This window comes from Merops nubicus, unplaced genomic scaffold, assembly GCF_000691845.1.
Source record: "Merops nubicus isolate BGI_N331 unplaced genomic scaffold, ASM69184v1 scaffold15035, whole genome shotgun sequence".
Taxonomy (NCBI): Eukaryota; Metazoa; Chordata; class Aves; order Coraciiformes; family Meropidae; genus Merops; species Merops nubicus.
In genome coordinates this window covers 8,085-26,166 of record NW_008607779.1, presented here as the reverse complement: position 1 = coordinate 26,166, position 18,082 = coordinate 8,085, and the positions used below count along the sequence as shown (strand labels likewise).

Sequence of the window (18,082 nt, the reverse complement as noted above, 5' to 3'; positions counted from 1 at the left end):
ATTACACACTTCAGAAAAAAGAAAAGTATGTCAAAAGAATAAATGCCCATGAGAAAAGAGGGGAGGTAGACATTCTGTGTGGGCAGGGAAACTGCTGCATTTTCATTTTCCTGGTTCCTGTGAAGCTGGGACCCCTGATCTGGGGAGGAGGACATGATAGCAGAAGTGGAAGGCCATTCCACTTGTACAAGTAAAAGAGACTGCCCAGACTGCAAGCATCTCATGCATGAATGAGATTTCAGGGAAGCAATACTCATTTCCATCAGGTGAGGAGGATTTGGCTGCAACATTCATGGGACTCACTTTTCAGAAACACTCCACAGCATTTTACTGTGAAATCTACTTATTTTTTTTAATTCTGTTCTCGTGCTGTACAGCAACATGCAGATTCAGTCATTAGTACTGGAGACAGAATAAGCCTTGGATAATCCTTGATCACCCATCTGAGAATGCAAAGACTGTTTTTCTTCTTCTTCCTTTCCAGAGTCCACAAAGGGAACATTTGTTGAATTCATACAAGGAGAAGACAAAAAGTAAGTTGAGAGAGAACCAACTATGAAGACTATGATAACATGAAGAACAAATGAAAAAGATAAGAGAAACAGAAGAATATGAAAAAGAAAACAGAATGCTTATTCAGCAGAAATCTTAAGCAGAAAACCAAGATTTTTTTTCTATTGTGGCAGGCAAATTGGATAACAGGAAGGAGATTCATAGAAGTGCCTACAGGTTTCATGGATTAACGGTGTTTGGGGTGAGGCCTTCCAGAGTATTAGGGGCCTTGATCCTCTACCCAGTGCTGCAGCCTGGTTGGTTGGCATTGATCTAGAACCCAAAGTGTGAAAATATGAGGGAAGAAAGAGACCCGGTAACAGGCAACTGCTTGAGTGAACAACCAAATGAGAACACCTAGTTAGAGATATTGCAGTCAGTGACACGGATTTGTCAGGAAAGGTCACAGTCTACCACCAAATGAAGTTATCATGTCAGATAAAAAGTTGGTTGTGACAGAGAACAAAACAAATGAATTGGCAATCACAGAAATAGAGAAGAAGTCCATGCATTTACAAAATTACAGTATGATTTTGATGAGCATTATATAAAGCTGTTTCTTCATCAGAGTGTTGTGTAATGCAGTGAATGAAATATGAAAAATATGACAAGAGGGGAAAAATACGAGAAAAGGAAAGAGAGAAGGAAGGGAGGGAAGGAGGGAGATATATTTCCAACATAGAAATGTATCAAGATAGTTGATATGCAATACTATAAGCAATGAATTTTTACTGTTAATAATGGCAACAGAAGTTTTAAAATCTCTTGTCCTTGGTGAATATGAAGGTAAGCAGGAAACTCTTCCTTTTACTTGAGTGTGAACAGTCATTATTGAGTCAAAATGCTTCTTCCACAAAGTACAGACAATTTACTCTGAGTTTCATAAGTTTAAAATGAGGCCAATAACTTGAGCTTTGTAACTCCAACTGCTGTATGCCGAAGTTGCTTATATTCTTGAACCAAATAATGGATTTAAAGTACAGGAATTTATTTTTAAAACAAGGAAAATTAAACTAGAAATTGGAAGTTATAAAATGTGTTGTGCTCTGGATTCCTATTAATTCTATCCATGTAGACATTTTCTAATGTGAAACATTGAAGCTCTGTTTCTCTTAAACAGCATTCTATTGATTTCAGCACAGTGTCTCAAGATAGTTGCATTACCAGTGGAGCATACTGTATCCTGAGGTAAACTCAAAATGAGACCCAAAGATTACATCTGAGAAGTAACCTGTATTTCTTTGAAAAAGAAGGAAGAAAAAGGGATGTAAAACAAAGACTTCCCCTCAATAATTATAAGTTAAACAAGGACTCAAAAATATGCTACCAAGCTACCAGTAATTCTAAACCTCCAGACACCACAAAAAAAAAAAAAAAAAGTGCTAAATATGAGAGAAGGATCTTTTAATTTCCAAATGTTGTATGTTGTGAAAAAATAGCACATGTACTATCACGAGTGAAAACCAGCACATTTTAATCACGAAAGAGTACTGAGGCACACAGAAGGCAATACAACTCTTCACTTCTGCCATGAACAACCTCAGTAACAGCTTCTGAGCACACAACAGTTCACAGGCTGGCCCAAATCTCCCATGCTTAAGAAATATACCTGTGGTTAGTTCATAGAGCTATCCCAGTGGATCAATTGTTCGAACCACTGGGAAAAATGCACTGTATCTACCTAAGCACACACTGATCTTAACGTCACCTTTACTAATTTAAGATTCTTGCACCGACTGTAATTGAATAGGTGTGTCGTGTGTGTTTTATAAAATGTAGCTGAATGACATTCAACTCCTTCCTGGTCGGCAACCACAACATAAAAAATAATACCTAGAGGTGTAATCAAAACATACTATGGAAGTCCATATATGTCTGTGTAACGAAGACCCCGTCAAAAAATACTTAGAATGATAGAACTGTTCTGGTTGAAGAGATCTTTAAGATCATCAAGGCCAGCTGTTAACCCAGCACTGCCAGGTCACCACTAAACTGTGTCCCTTAGCATATCTACACATTTTTTAAATTCCTCAAGGGATGGTGCCTCCACTACTTCCCTGAGCAGCCTGTTCCAGTACTTGACAACTCTTTTTGTGAGGAAAACTTTCCTAATATCTAGCCTAAACACCCCGTGGTGCAACTTGAGGCCATTGCCTGTTGTCATATTGCTTGTTACATGGGAGAATGGACTGACTCTCACCTCACTACAACTTTCTTTCAGGTAGTTGTGGAAAGCAATAAGGTTTTCTCCTTATTCTTTCTCCTTTTCTCCAGGCTCAACAACCCAAATTCATTCACTCAGTATTCATTAGACTTGTTTTCTAGACCCTTCACCTGCTGTCACACTTTCAGGTAGTTGTGGAAAGCAATAAGGTTTTCTCCTTATTCTTTCTCCTTTTCTCCAGGCTCAACAACCCAAATTCATTCACTCAGTATTCATTAGACTTGTTTTCTAGACCCTTCACCTGCTGTCACACTTCTTTGGACACGCTCCAGCACCTTAATGTTCTTCTTGGCATGAGGTGCCCAAAACTGAATCCGGTATTTGAGGTACAGCCTCAGCAGTGCTGTGTACAGGGGCATAATCACTTCCCTACTCCTGCTGGCCACACACTGTTTCTGATACAAGCCAGGATGCTCTTGGCCTTCTTGGGCAACCAGGCACACTGCTGGCTCATGTTCAGCTGGCTATTGACTAACATCCCCAGGTCCTTTTCCACCAGGCAACTTTCCAGCCAATCCTCCCCAAGCTTGTAGGGTTGCAGGGGGTTGTTTTGATCCGAATGCAGGACCTGGCATTTGGCCTTGTTGAACCTCATACCACTAGCCACAGTCCACCAATGCAGCCTGTCCAGATCTCTCTGTAGAGCCTCCCCACCTTCAAGCAGATCAACAGTTCTGCCCAGCTTGTTGTCATATGCAACCTTATTGAGGGTGTCTTCAAACCCCTCATACATAACATTGATCAAGATATTAAAGAGAATAGGCCCCAACACTGAGCCCTGGGGATATGTATATATCCACTGTCTCATTAGACAATCTGCAATTTTGGGAAACTTGTGCAGTCAGCTGAGGTCAAGATGTCTAGGTGATTGCCATCTTCAGATCATAAATGAGATTAGCTCAGTAACAGCCTGCTCTGTTTCATTTACTGCAGGACTGCTTCTGGCTCAGAACAGAAAATTAAAGAGAAAGAAAACAGAGAGGAAGGCTTCCAAAGGCACGTGGCTTTGGAAGTGGCCGCAAATACACTGGAAAGCCAACAACACATGAAGTCCACATAAATTTGAAGGAATCTGGTCACTGAAACATGAATCTAGACAACTTTTTTTTGAGATTCAGGTGTGTTTAGTACTTAACGGCGTTCAACACTTAACAGACATGGCATAAATGTCCTCCTCTCCATCACCCTGTAGCCCACATGTAGTTCAGGAGACTAAAGTCTGATACAGATTGGTTCAAAAGAGTAGTAATAGATAAGTAATAGTACAAAGGTAATATAAAACCAAATAATAAATTGGTTAAATGATCAATAGAACTCCATGCACTGTGAAATGAAGATTTAAAAAGTCCCCATATCTCACTTTTTACCAACAGAGAAACTGAGGCCCAAGGAGATGTAGCAGCTTGCTCAGTCCTGTAGCAAATCAATGGCAGACTTTCCTGTTTTGTACCTCATCTACTGCTATGTGGTTTGTGAGTTACAGGGAGCAATAATCCTCAAAGATAATGTAATTTCATAGACTTAGAAAACTTTGGTATGTCCAAATTAAAAGATAAAACATAATTTTCTTATGGTGCTTTTAAACGAGATATGCTACTGCAACTAACTATACAAAGCAGATCAAAAACTGAGAACACAAAAAACCCCAAGGACACATCATATAGAAAAAATAACCTTTGAATTTGTACATTTCTTATGAAAATGGAAACAGGTGATTAAAATGAAGATCATAAAATGATTCAAGTATGGAGGACAAAAGAGAATGAGAACATAAAAGAGATCTGAAGGGAGGAGTCATGAGGAAAGTCATTAGGGCAGGGCTTCTCTCCTTACTTGGCAAAAGCCACTGATGCACATGTCCAGGGATTCTGTGTAGCACCGGGTCCCATCCAGAACCTTTGGTGCCAGCTCCACAATCAAAGCTGCACCTCTGGCCTGGCATTTTAGTGAGCAGGGGTTGTCCGGGTCGTTAGAGACAGGAAGCCACTCGTAAAACTGTCCCTGGTACTTGACATCGTTGTGAGCAGAGCACTGCTGTGCACGAAAATCACCTGCTTCTGGTGGGCAGTCCTGCAGAAAAGAAAGAGGAAAAGGTCAGCAGGTCTATTCAGGACAGCCAGTCAAGGTATCAGGAAGCCAGCTGTGCTCCACAGCTGCCAGATGTAGAGTTTTTATGTTTATACAAAGAAGACTGATTGAAATAGCTACAGCTACACATAATTCAGCTGAATAGTTATACCTTTTTTTCTTCTTTCTGCTAGAGTATTGAAAGAACATCAGGAACGTGTAAATATGCTTGGGACATAAGAATGGACTGTACGTGTCTTAGCCACAGCCCTGAAGTACTCTTGCTGAATCTCTTTCTACTCATTCACATACGTGGAGAATTGTGTATGCATGGGCACTTTCTTCCAGCCAGCATTTCCTTTGTTTGAAGAGAAAGAAAACAGAACTATGTGATTTAATTGTTTGTTTATTTAAGCTCTCCTCACTATCTTTTTTTTTCCTCAGTGGCCTAAGTCACTTGGTAGGGCAATAAGAATCAGAAGAATTGATACATATTTGCATTTCTTTAACCTAAGATTTTGTAACTTGCATAGTTAGTGACTTAGTATTATTTTACTAAGAAGACTTTTAAAAAGCCTTTTTTAACCTTTCAGGAAGCTTGTGAGATCTATAAACCCTACTCTGAACTCAGTACACCTGAAAGAAGAAATCAAGACCACTCTTACTACTTAAAATTCTCTTGTGAGGCTTTGTTATTCACATCATCTTGTCATCATTTAGCACTGAAAATCACAAGTCAGGTTCTCAAGAAGGCAAGAAGAGCTTCGAAGTCATGAGACTTCATACAAAATAAAAATCCTTTCCTTTCCTTTCCTTTCCTTGCCTTGCCTTGCCTTGCCTTGCCTTGCCTTGCCTTGCCTTGCCTTGCCTTGCCTTGCCTTGCCTTGCCTTGCCTTGCCTTGCCTTGCCTTGCCTTGCCTTGCCTTGCCTTGCCTTGCCTTGCCTTGCCTTGCCTTGCCTTGCCTTGCCTTGCCTTGCCTTGCCTTGCCTTGCCTTGCCTTGCCTTGCCTTGCCTTGCCTTGCCTTGCCTTGCCTTGCCTTGCCTTGCCTTGCCTTGCCTTGCCTTGCCTTGCCTTGCCTTGCCTTGCCTTGCCTTGCCTTGCCTTGCCTTGCCTTGCCTTGCCTTGCCTTGCCTTGCCTTGCCTTGCCTTGCCTTGCCTTGCCTTGCCTTGCCTTGCCTTGCCTTGCCTTGCCTTGCCTTGCCTTGCCTTGCCTTGCCTTGCCTTGCCTTGCCTTGCCTTGCCTTGCCTTTCCTCGCCTTTCCTCGCCTTGCCTTGCCTTTCCTTTCCTCTCCTTGCCTTGCCTTTCCTTTCCTCTCCTTGCCTTGCCTTTCCTTTCCTCTCCTTGCCTTGCCTTGCCTTTTCTCCTTGCAGCTGAGACTTATTTGTTTTCTCTAGAACCAACCTGGGTTTCTCACAATTATGGGAATGTAGCAGTTAAATGTTTAGGAAAAACATTAAACATCATGAGAACTGTGACAAAAAAAGTAAATGTTGGCAATATGGCTGCCTTGGATTATGAAGGTTCTGTAGTCCTACATCTTACTGCTGTAAGGAAATCTGCTTCTCAATGATACCTGGTCAAATACCAGGTGAAATGAATACTTGTTATACTGTAGCTTTTTTTTTTTTTTTTTTTTTCCCCACAGAGAATCATAAATGTTGATTACAGATTTGATAAGGAAGGATTTTGATGTACACACAACCTTATAACTGGAAAATATCCTATAAGATGCATGCATTTTTTGTTTGTGCTCAAACTACTTAAACTTGTAGCAATTTAGTTGTAATTAATGACAACCTTATTCACAGATGTCTTATCCTCCCAGCTAGGAAAGTCTTGCTGCTATGAAGGCAAAACATCCCCTCAGAGGTTTAATCAGTTCTGTTTCTCAGGTATTTTTTTTACACTTTCACTCAGTAACACTTTTCTGTGGCTTTTAAATAGGGCAGTTTATTACAGCTTGCAATACAAATGGCATTGGGGGCTGCATGTCACTTTATAACATTAAAGAATCATTGTTTAGCATTAAGTTCTAAAATAAAGCCTTTGTTAAAAATTTAGTTTTCAAATCTTCTCTTGAAGAAAATTGGCAGAATATTGGCTATAAATTTGTTCCTTGGCTCAAACCCAAGATAACCAATCCAGCCTCACATTCACTGTATAGTGACAATGTGGTTATGCCCATTTTGACATTTAAATGACGTTGGATCACACCACTCTAAACTTTTATAGTGAACTATGCACATATATAAGTCATGGCCTTAAGCCACAGATCTCCAGCTATTTTGCTTTCTACTGTGGGAGCAAACTTTCAGTTAATTTGCTTTGTGTTTGAGTGTGATGTTGTCCAGAAGTAATGGGTCAAGCCACAGTCAAAAGTTCTGATGTCAAAGTACAAGTGAATAGTGTTCGTGTTACAAAAGATTAAATGGATTACGGTGTAAGAGAAAAGAAAGTATTTGGGCTAAATCTTGCTCTAGAAAAATATATATCAAAGAGCAGTAATCCAGAGCTTATTCATTCTTTTTGAAAGTGGGGGCTGAAAGTCCAAGCTTGTAACTGAAATTTTACTGCTGGAGGACTTAGACAGCAGACAGGTTTTCTTCTGTTCATGTGTTATGGAAGATTAGGGAAAAAAAATCATGTGTTGGATGTATTTAAGTTCGATTTTAAACCTCCAGAAAAACTTAGAGGCAATCGGCCTCTTTTTGGGATCTGGGCAAACTGTTGATACAGATGAAAGTTTGGAGAGGAGCACAGAGTGAAGACAGTAGGAAAATATGTGGGAAATTCATTATTACATTATACAGACAAAGAGTGGTCTTTATGTTCTGCTTTTAAACAGAGGATGAATAAGACAGTTACAGCTTGATCCAAGAAGTAGTTTACCTCTATTTTCAAATAGAGAAGAGACAAGCAAAGAGGAACACTGTGGGCTTATTTCCTGCCACAAAATCTTCTGGTGCATACCCTTCTCTGAATTTTTCGGTCCATAAACGAACACAGTCAGATCTGTTGGCTTGGCTTAAGCTTGTTGCAGAAATCCAAGCCAAGTCTCTTGTTTGGTTCAAGCTTGGCTCTACCTTCAACAGTTCCTGGCTTGCAATAGCTTTATTTTCAAAAAGACAGAAAGGCCCAATAAAGCACACAACATACAGAGTTCATAAGACTGCTTTGTACAGTATTCAATACTATGTTTGTTGTGTTGGATTTTATTTTTAAATCAAAGAAAGAAAAAAACATACAGACAACATAACAACCTTTTAGGACACGGCAGGTGACCAGGACTAATGGTAAATACTTTCAGTCTTTGATGTCATGATCAAAATAAAACAATGGATTTAAATAGTAGAGCTTGTGTTTAAAAAAGTTTTCATGTGAAGCTTGAAGCCATTCAAAGAATATGTTGAAGCAGTCAGAAATGTAGACATGCATACTTGGCGCACAGATATGAAAAAGGGTCACAGTCTGGCCCATCACTTTTCTCCTAGTGAAATCCTGATTCCTAAATCTACCTGAATATCTTGAAGATCCCTTTCCCTCAGTGGGGAACTTTTCTTGCAGTTAAGAAAGCACATGTACTTGCACCTACACACCTGCATAACCTGTGTAACATTTTTATATCAAAATGGACAATGTTAAGAAAAATAGTGGTCCAAATATTAGGCACAGATCACTCAGACTGAAAAGGCAGGAACTGTACAGAAATTGGCACTGCTTATTAACCTCTTGTCCATGTGGTTTTTTTTTTTTTTGCTTTTTAAACTTTTTATTGTTTGCATTATACATCAGTGGGGATCAGAGCCTGTTTGTGCTGAGCATTGTGCATTCATATAATGAAAGACAGATATAAGCTCACAGCCTATAAATGAGTATTCTAGTTGCTGAAATGACAGATAAGGCAAAGTCATTGTTTTATTGCATACTTGTTCAAGCAGTAAACTGCTATTTTCTTCCAAATACTTCGCACACCTTTAGATAAGAGTGTTTGCTGTTTTGAGGCAGCCTTCTTTTGATTAATTGCTGCAGTGCTGGCTCCTGGACAGGAGAAACTACAGACTCTGCCTCCACAAAACTTTTTCCCCTTTAAAAAAAACATCAGCCTGGTTTTGGTGTGTGCATGGGGTGGAAGGGGATCCTCTACAGCTCCCAGCTGGCACTGCTTCACCGTCCTGAAGGAAGCTACATTTTACTCCACCTAAGGGTCTGATCCTGGAAGCTGTCTAACAATATGCAGTTTGTCTACCTGCACAACAGATTGACAAACAAGGTTGTGCCCACGCTTTGAGACAGCTGGAAGTCATGGGCCAAGTCAGTGTAACAGTGAATCCACGGTAGTGTACCTTTGCATGGCTTTTGTAGTTCTGTGAGTTATTTTGCTAACCACATCCGCATGGCCTGCATTTGGCTTGGAGCATGTGGCAGCACTGGTATTTGGCTGCAAAAGCATTATAGTCCTGCTTCAGGTTACTCCAGCTTTGGAGTTACATTCAAATCTTACCGGTTTTATTTTCTTTTCGAAATTATCTGTGAGCCCCTGCAGAGATGAGGAATGGCTGTCATTGCACTCCTTGAATAATATGAAAGACCTGATAAATCCGAAAGTCTGATCGAAGTCCATTTAGCTTCAAGCTTTCTGTTCATTCCTATTCATTCTATTCTTTTCAGGGAAGAAAATTACAAGTGAATCGGAAAAAAAACCTGTTCCTCCTTTAATTCTGCAAGTCCTAGATGCCTGCTTCATGACCTTTAGCTTGTGAAGGATCATGAAATTTTCTTGCGATACTAAGCCTGTGCTGTATACCTATAGTCTCCATTCAACCTATCAGGTCAAGATTTCCTTGACTGCAATGAAAATACATATAATTTAAAAGGTGATCAGAAACCCCTTTGATGTATGAGAGCTATTTTAAAATAAACACAGGAGTTTCATCTTCACCTCTTAGGAACTTAATGCTGGCCATATTATTACAGCTTCTTATGCTTCCTCATATCCATTTTTTTTTAACTTGACCTCCTATTTGACCCTATTGTAATTCACAAGGTCCATGGAGTTTTGCCATGTTTGAATCCCATTCAAAACAATTTCTATTAATCAACAAACCAGTGGAAAAGATAAGATGAAACCCAGATGTCCCATGAATGTGATAAGTAGATCAGATTTCATGGGACAAAAGAAGGTCAGGCTTTTTAAAGTTTACTTAGTGGGTGAAATGTGGAAGATCATATCTAAGCTGCAATAGGTGGAAACAGTCAAGGAACCTTAAAACAGTTTACAATATATGTGCTTGTATATTTGTAGAGGCCAAGAATGATGTACTATACCTGGAGCTTTTCCTCTGTGCAAAAAATGACTAACAACTGGACTACTCTGTGCAGCATCTGACAGAACAGCTTATTGAACCAGTTCCATGAAGTATGCACGATGTTTCAGCTGCACCAGTTTCCCTACCAAGACAAAATGCCTGAGGTCCTGAAGCGGAGGCTTGCTCATGACTAAATAAGAACTTTAGGTGAAAGCACAGAGAATTAGGAGATCTCGGGATTTAATGGAAACTCCTCTCAGTCACAAAGCCTCTTCGAGTGCTCTGCTTGAACTAAGTTTCATGCAGCCAAATTTTTCACTAGTCTACTCCTGTGAACTTCTAAAAAGGTTAGGACTGTGCTCAGCTGATTAGATTGAGAGGGCCTCATGATATACCTTTCTCTGACAACCCCAAGACACTGTAATATCTGACAGAGTGGAACATAAGAGAAATAATATGAACTAAGTAAATGGAGGAGTATCAGCAGATGCTTAAACTCTGCATTAAATAAACCTGGAGCAGACATGAGAGCTAAAACAGTCATTGAAGTCTAAAACTAAACCTCTATGAATATTTGTCATTACATTTCTGGTCTGGTCTACAAAGATCCTTGATACATTTATATAGAATGGCAGCAATGTTTTTTATTCTATTCTATTTTTTTTAATCGTCAAAGATTCACAGCTCTTCTTGCTGAGAAGACAGCAAATTCACAAGTCAAATCTGCTACCTTTAGCAACATATTAAAAGCATTTGTTTACAAGTATGAAAAAATAATTTTTACAAAACACACTGAGGTTTTAAAGCATACACATTCAGAAATAATGTGATAGTTATTAAAATCCAGCCTTTTGAAGAACAGACTACTCACAAAAAAAACCTCTGAGTTTGGAAGAGTTTCCACTGAAAGAGTAAACTGATGTTAATTAAATTTGGTATTAGTAAGGAGATGTATGTAGTGCTTATGCTTTGGTTTTTTTTAATGTTTGTTTGGTTGGGGGTTTTTTTAGATGTTTTTAACTGCAAACTGGTAACTGGGAGGTTTGATTGAAAAAAGCTTCATTTGACATTTCTAGCCAACAGAGGGTAGAAAAATTAAATTGATAATGATTTTTGTAGTTCTGAAAAATTTCTACCTGGTGATGATGCTTCTCATACACACAAGCCTGTGCTTCTGAGAATTATGCCCTTATATGGAAGTTCAGATTTGACAACAGGTTGAGTTTTGGTGCATGGAAAGAAGATAGTTTAATTTTGTCAAAAGTAACATGGCCAATATTGGTGCTGGTGTGTACAAAATGCAGCACAAGCTGATAAGAAACAGAGATGGAAGTAGCTTGCTTGAGCACAAGTTAAAAAATGGGGGAAGTCATTACAGTTGATATTTCAGCCAGATTAAGAAAGGGAGGGATGTATAAATAAGAGTTGCAGGTGGTGTTTACAAGTTTTGTTGGTCTGATTAATGGGATCTACCATCTACAATTTTTATCTTAGGCTTAACGGAACTGCTCTAAACCTTGTCAAAAGAGCTAGTAACATTGTGCAGATAAGCAACATTGTACAGGTTCCAGCATTGTCTATTTTCATGTCAAACAGCAACATCTCAAAAGCAGCTGTATATGTAGAGTTCATTGTCATGCTGGCAGGCATGAGCAAGTAAATATGACAAGCAAAGTCTTTTGGGAATGAAGTCCCAGTATCATGGATCTTTTTTTTTTTTCTTTTTTCTGGTCTGATTCAGAAAGCAGTACAATAAATGGAAAAATATGAGAGGATTTAAAAATATTTTTGATCACAGAAATTGCATTGATAATTGAGCAGAATGAGGAGAGAAGGCATGCAGACAGTACACATTCCAACAAACATCCTTCAGATAGATATTCATATAAATGAGAGAAGAGAAAGCAAAAAAATAACATAGCAGCAGAAGTACTGAAAAAGATAAAGGGCAAATGAGATCGCATGACAGCCCAGTACAAAAGCTGGAGAAAATCTGGCAACTAAGAGCATACCTAGCGGAAGGAACAGAGAGCATACTAGCTTGAAAACTAACATACAAACAACCTAATAAAAAAAATTCCTACTTGCAGTTTGGAAGTATTTTTGTTTATTTTGCATAAAATTTGGTATAATGGCCAAGCCAGATACAAAAACATATTTTCATTGCATTCAGAGTAATTTTCTAAAGAAAAACAAATTAATCCCTCTCTCCCTCCCATGAATATATTCTAAAATGGCTGGAAACATACTTAGAGTCAATATGAATAGTAAGAAGAAAAAAAGCAGATGTAATTCAACCCTAAATCATCTTCAGATTCCCTCATTCCTTCTTTTACTATTTACACATGTGGTTTCATACCCGTAATCTTTCCAGTTTCTGATCAACACCAGGCAATGCAAGTGGTGAACATACTGGTCTGGATTTGTTCTTTTAGGGGCTGCTCAGAAGCTTTATAGACAGCAGTATCAATCTCTCTTGTTGTCTCTACTACGCAAATTGGTTCAGCCACCTTAGAATAATACAAGTCACTGAAGAAATAGATACACCACTCTCTCCCCTTGCCTCTCTTTTTCTTTATCTCATTCTTTTTTTCCCCCCTTGTAATCTAATTTTAGGATGAATTAAAACCAGCTGTAGCAAAATCTTGCAAATGATAGTCCCTATGAAAATGTGTTCATTGCCAGACTCCACGAAGTATTCTTCTCATTTTCCAATTCCACTTCTGAAATAGAGTTTACTTTTAGTATATGTGACTACCCATCCTTTCCTGTAAGAGGACAGTGATATAAACAGAAATATGTCTCTTCACAGAAAGATAGTTTGCAGAAAATAAAAAGACTGGTTATTTTATTAAAAATGACATAAATCTTCAAGTTATGCACCAGCTAATTGTATTGAAAGCTCCAATTTCAGGACTCACAGATTTCCACAAGAATCAGAAAGGAATTTTCCACAATGCATGATAGCTAGCTTTGTTTGCAGCAGTGGAAAGGGGGGAATTTGCTCTCATTTTCCTCTAAAGCAACGAACTGTCAGCTAGGAGATGAAAATGTAGGTCTCATTGAGCCTCAAGTTCTGTCCTCATGATTTGCAATGTCTTTGTGAAAGACACAATGTCTATTCTGAAAGAGACAATTCAGTGGCACAGCTACACAATTCGGTAGGAGAAAGGATTTCAGCACACACGCATGTCTAGTTTCCACTGATGCTGCACAAGGTTTTTCAAAGCAATACCTAGATCCAGAAACATGGGGCTGAGGACCACCACAGCTGTGGAAGGATCCTACCACAAGTTCTGATGCTGACCATGGTGGCAGTGCCTTTGTAATGACTGATGTGAATACTGCCACATGTTATCTCAGATTGGTAAAGGTAAGTGGAAGGGCATAACAGCTGAATCAAAGACTTCAGCATACTTTAATAACAAACTATTCTTACCCCTCAAATCAAATGTCCATGGAATGAAGGCAGCCAAGTACTTTACTTATGACATAAAACCATATTTAGAATGCTCAGTTAAATTACGATGCAGTCAGAAGCTTAAGAATAGCTTGATTTATTGATAGTTTTGCAAGTTTACCTAACAAATGAAACCTCATTTAATCATTTTATTAAGAAAAAGAGCAATGTAGCACAATCTATTCTTTACTCTTTCTGCAAAAAGGGGTTAAAATCATAAATGTAGTCCTTAGGCTTCATAATTCAGTGGCAAAAACATTGCTGATTTCAGGGTAGTAAAGGACATTTAAAGTTTCAGTTTGGATTATTTGGTATGAAGTAATTGAGTTCTGCAGCTGCATGCCTCACTGCTATGTTGGAAAGTCTGGGGCCAGTATTGCCAGACACAAGGTATGTAAAGGAACTGCCTGACAAAACTATGCAAGGCTTTATTCTGAAGGAAAAGTGTTCAAGTGCACATTTCTGAAACAGAACTTAAACTAAAAATAACATTTAAAAACTTTCCTTATCTTGAAACGTTAAGCTCAATTATTCCAAAATAAAGGTTGCAACACAGGTAAAACCCTAGTCCCTCATAGAGTGATTTGTCTCACTGCTCTTAAGATACACAGGAGCAGATCAGAAGGGGAAGGGGACTCTCACAGTGTACATGCATTCACAAACCAAAATGGATGGGTCTAACTATAGTCCAATTACCCTTTAGCAGTTTTGTTGTTGTTGTTGTTGTTTGTTTGTTTGTTTGTTTGTTTTGTTTGTGTGTCTGTGTGTGTCATAATCTACTGACCTATAGCATGCAACTGGCCCGGCACAAATGCATCTTCCTATTCTGTCCATATTCATGGTGTAGTCACCTCTTTCCAGAGATGGAAATTGGACTGTTAATCAGCCAGCAGACCTATTTATTGACTACTCTAGCTGTTGTCAATGAAGCAGGTGTCTAGACTGATGAGAGATTTTAGAAATTCAAAGGATACACCCAGAAAAAAATATCAGAGGAAGAAGTAAGAGAAATCTCACTGCATGGGAGACTACAACTTAGATAGAAGCAGTTTCATTATGAACCGTGGTCTATTGAAGAAAATATAAACTAAATATGAGGGAATGTATTAATTTTTTTTTTTAACTTAAACTTTTAAACTTTTTTAGACAAAGCACCTATTGAAAAGCTTCTGAGCATGTCCCTATCAGGAATGAGAAAGCTTGGCCCAGTGCACATTTGATTTCATTTTCCATCTTTACTGGTAGAACCGACATTTCTCTATGTAATTTGAGAGCTTTTACTATTCTTGGCACCCAATAAAACTTTCCATATGAAAGTCTTTACTTCCACTTTCACCAGTGAAAACAGAATTTCACTTTAGTGAGTACAGAAGTTGAAATTTCTTATTTTATTGTATTGAAAACTCTATTCAGCATATATATAAAAAACCACAAGATCCTTTGGAAAAGCCAAAACACGGGTGGAGGCTGTCTGAAACTGCTTTTCTAAGACACGAAACAGATCTTCAATGTTCGGAAGGCACAGGTGAACAGAAATCTTTATCTCTTACTAACATCTTCAAACCTTAACAGCTTAATCTTCCAGCCTGACAGACTGCCCAACATGAATCATCTGGTTACCAAAGTAATACTTGGAATATGAATGGACTTGATTCTGCCAGTAGGGGTTGTAAAGAGCAATTCTGAAGTTTCACTGACACTCAGTTTGGAAAGGCTGTGAATGCAATCCCTTCCAAACAGTTTTAGCATCCTGCTATGCCACAGTCTCTCCAGCTTTTCAAGGAACCAATGAAGGTGTGCCCAGAGTCCTGTGGTATGAAGGCACTTTAGATAGCTATGGTAGTCTCACGGTCACATGACAAAATTATTTTATGTAATATGGTTGTGACTGTCATGTGTGATAATTTGTATGATATCAAATCTGTATTTTACTTACCACATTGCTGCATGTCCTGTATCGGATGTTTCGCCCTTCACAGGTCCTGTGACCAAAAATTAAGAACAAACCCAAGCCCATTAATAGCTGAATGTAAAAAGCAAACATATATTGTCAGTATCTTTCTTAAAGATCTCTAATAACCTAATCCCTTCCTGCAATCCTCTTCCCTAAAGTCCCTCTCTGTCTCTATACGGGTATTGAGGTATGAATACTGCAACTCTTCTGTCTCCTACATCTGCTTTAAAAATTAGTTTCTAGAAAGTGGCATCACTTTATAAATGAGATTGGAGGTCACAGTAGAGAATTTATCTGAAAATCAACATCTGAATCACCTTAATAATGCCTCGTGCCTCCCAGCTATCCACAACGATTTCACAAGGGCACAGCTGTGTCTAGCCAGGCACACACCTTACCCCTGACACTGTTTGAGCAGCTGGGCTTTGTCTGCTTCGTCTGCTTTCTCTGCAGGGTAACGGCCTGTGCACTGGGGGGAGGGAAACCTGCCTGCAGCAGCACGAAATAACAGGTTGGCAGGACAGGGCTTTTCCCCAGTTTGATACGAGGGTAGAAGGAAAGCACAAAACTTCCACCCAATCCACCAGCCCCTTGCTGCTCCCATGTCCCTGCTGCAGAACTGCATCCAACGAGCAGCTGGACCTAGCAGAGGGCAAGGAGAGCACATGCCCTGACATCTGCTCTCTGTGCCTCTCTTCCTCTTCCCCCACAGCAGACCCATACTAGCCCTGATGCTAGCAGGGCTCACAGAAGAAAGGTCAACACCTGGATATCTTTTTAACACTCAGCAGCATGTATTCCAAGAATCTGACCCTAGCTGAAGTTTCATATGGTCTATGAGTTGAGACAGAATACACTGTGGAGGTCTTCAGTACATATCAAAATGGAGGGATTTGGCTTTTAAAGATTATCCTTCAAAAGAACAGAATCTCATACATATTTAATTTCTTAATTTCACAGATGCTGGTGTTTTGTTTTCTTTTTTTTTTTTTTTTTTTAGTTTGTTTTTCCTGTTGTGTGTGGGTTTGTTGTTTTGTTTTGTTTTTTCCTTCTTTTTCCAGCATTTAACAAGCAAACATTCCTTGAGGACTACATGCTTGCCAAGGCTGGATTTTTAAATCCAAAACATTTTGAACTATCCAAGAGAAAGCACAGCATCTGCATGCATTTGTGTCATTCTTCTTTCCTTCATTGTCTATGAGTAGCTTCTCCTACCTTATTTCACTTTTTTTTTTTTTTTTTTTTTTTTTTTTTTAAAGCAGAAAAACTTTTTCCATATGGAGTTAACTCTAAAATATGCTGAATGGATTTCCCTTAAATTATTGAAGTCATCCTTCCTCCTACCTTTATCAACAATTCCTTTCACAAATATAAACATACAAAAATAGTCATTTACACCTATTTGAGTATAAAATCAGGGCAAACATCATTTTGCTAATGTATCATGGTGATGGAAATGACCACAGGAGAAGATAAACAAGCAAATAAGCAAAGAAAAAATTATATTATATAGCATGCAGGCAGTAATTTTTCAGCAGGCTTGATGTATGCCTCATCTGTCTCTCAGATATGTCATACAGCTCATTAGACATCTCTTTGCTTGACACAGATCTGGAGTTACCACAATTTCAATTACTGTAATTTATTAACCTTAGAACCATCGAACTGCCAAAGAAATTTAAAATTCCTTTCTATCAACTGCCTTACAGTTTCTTCATTTCACAGTTTCTTCATATTGTCTGTTCTGAAATTAAAATCCACTTATTTTTTAAATTAGGAAAAGAATAGGTACTTTCATTAGACATATGCCACAGAACTATACAGATTTTTTGTTCCAATTTCCCTCCTTTGGCTAATAGCCAGGGTTGCTCAGAAAAGTGCAATTCTGGATGCAGCTAGTGATGATTCATGAACACTCAAACTCAAGTATCTATGTTTGGATTCAAAATCTCAGGATTTGTAGGAAAAAATAGATGGTTAAAATGATGTTAAAAAAAAAAAAACAACAAAACAAAACACACACACACACAAAAAAAAAAAAAAAAAACAGCCAGATTTTGGGGAGCATAAATTCCGATTCTTAAAAGTTCTCATTCTGACCCTGTTTATGCATATAATAGGGAAGCTGAATCCATCTAATGAACTTAATCCACACCACCTTTTATGGCTACAGGCCAGACTAAATGTCCTCCTCTAGACAGCATTTGAATTAATGGTACAGGTCCTATATCTCAGCCAGGATGCTTTTCAGAATGCCACAACACAGAGCCTTCAATATACAAGGAAAGACCACAGCAGATTAGTGAGGCCATGTTATGGGATAAAGTCCTCACACATTCTCTGATCTCTGCATGGTATAAATGAGAACTCAAAGAACTCCTCAAGAAGGAGTATATACACCCACTTGGAAAAGTCAGAAGTCACCCAAAATGAGTTCATCTTGGAGAGCACACAGAGTGGGAGCAGTAAGAGATACTAGAAGTCTCTAGTCTTCCCTGTTATCTATAAAATGCAGG

The 18,082-nt window shown here is 38.7% G+C and overlaps 1 protein-coding gene across 1 annotated transcript in view; it reads right to left on the bottom strand.

Moving 5' to 3' along the window:
* Positions 1 to 9,829, bottom strand: part of LOC103772730 (ADAMTS-like protein 1) — a gene marked incomplete at its 5' end in the record, with an annotated part of 62,902 nt that extends 53,073 nt beyond the window's left edge. The window contains 2 exons of the mRNA XM_008940073.1: positions 4,610 to 4,846; positions 9,808 to 9,829. Coding sequence (XP_008938321.1) covers positions 4,610 to 4,846; positions 9,808 to 9,829 — 259 coding nt within the window. The remainder of the gene's footprint in view (positions 1 to 4,609; positions 4,847 to 9,807) is intronic.
* Between the last annotated feature and the right edge of the window lie 8,253 nt (positions 9,830 to 18,082).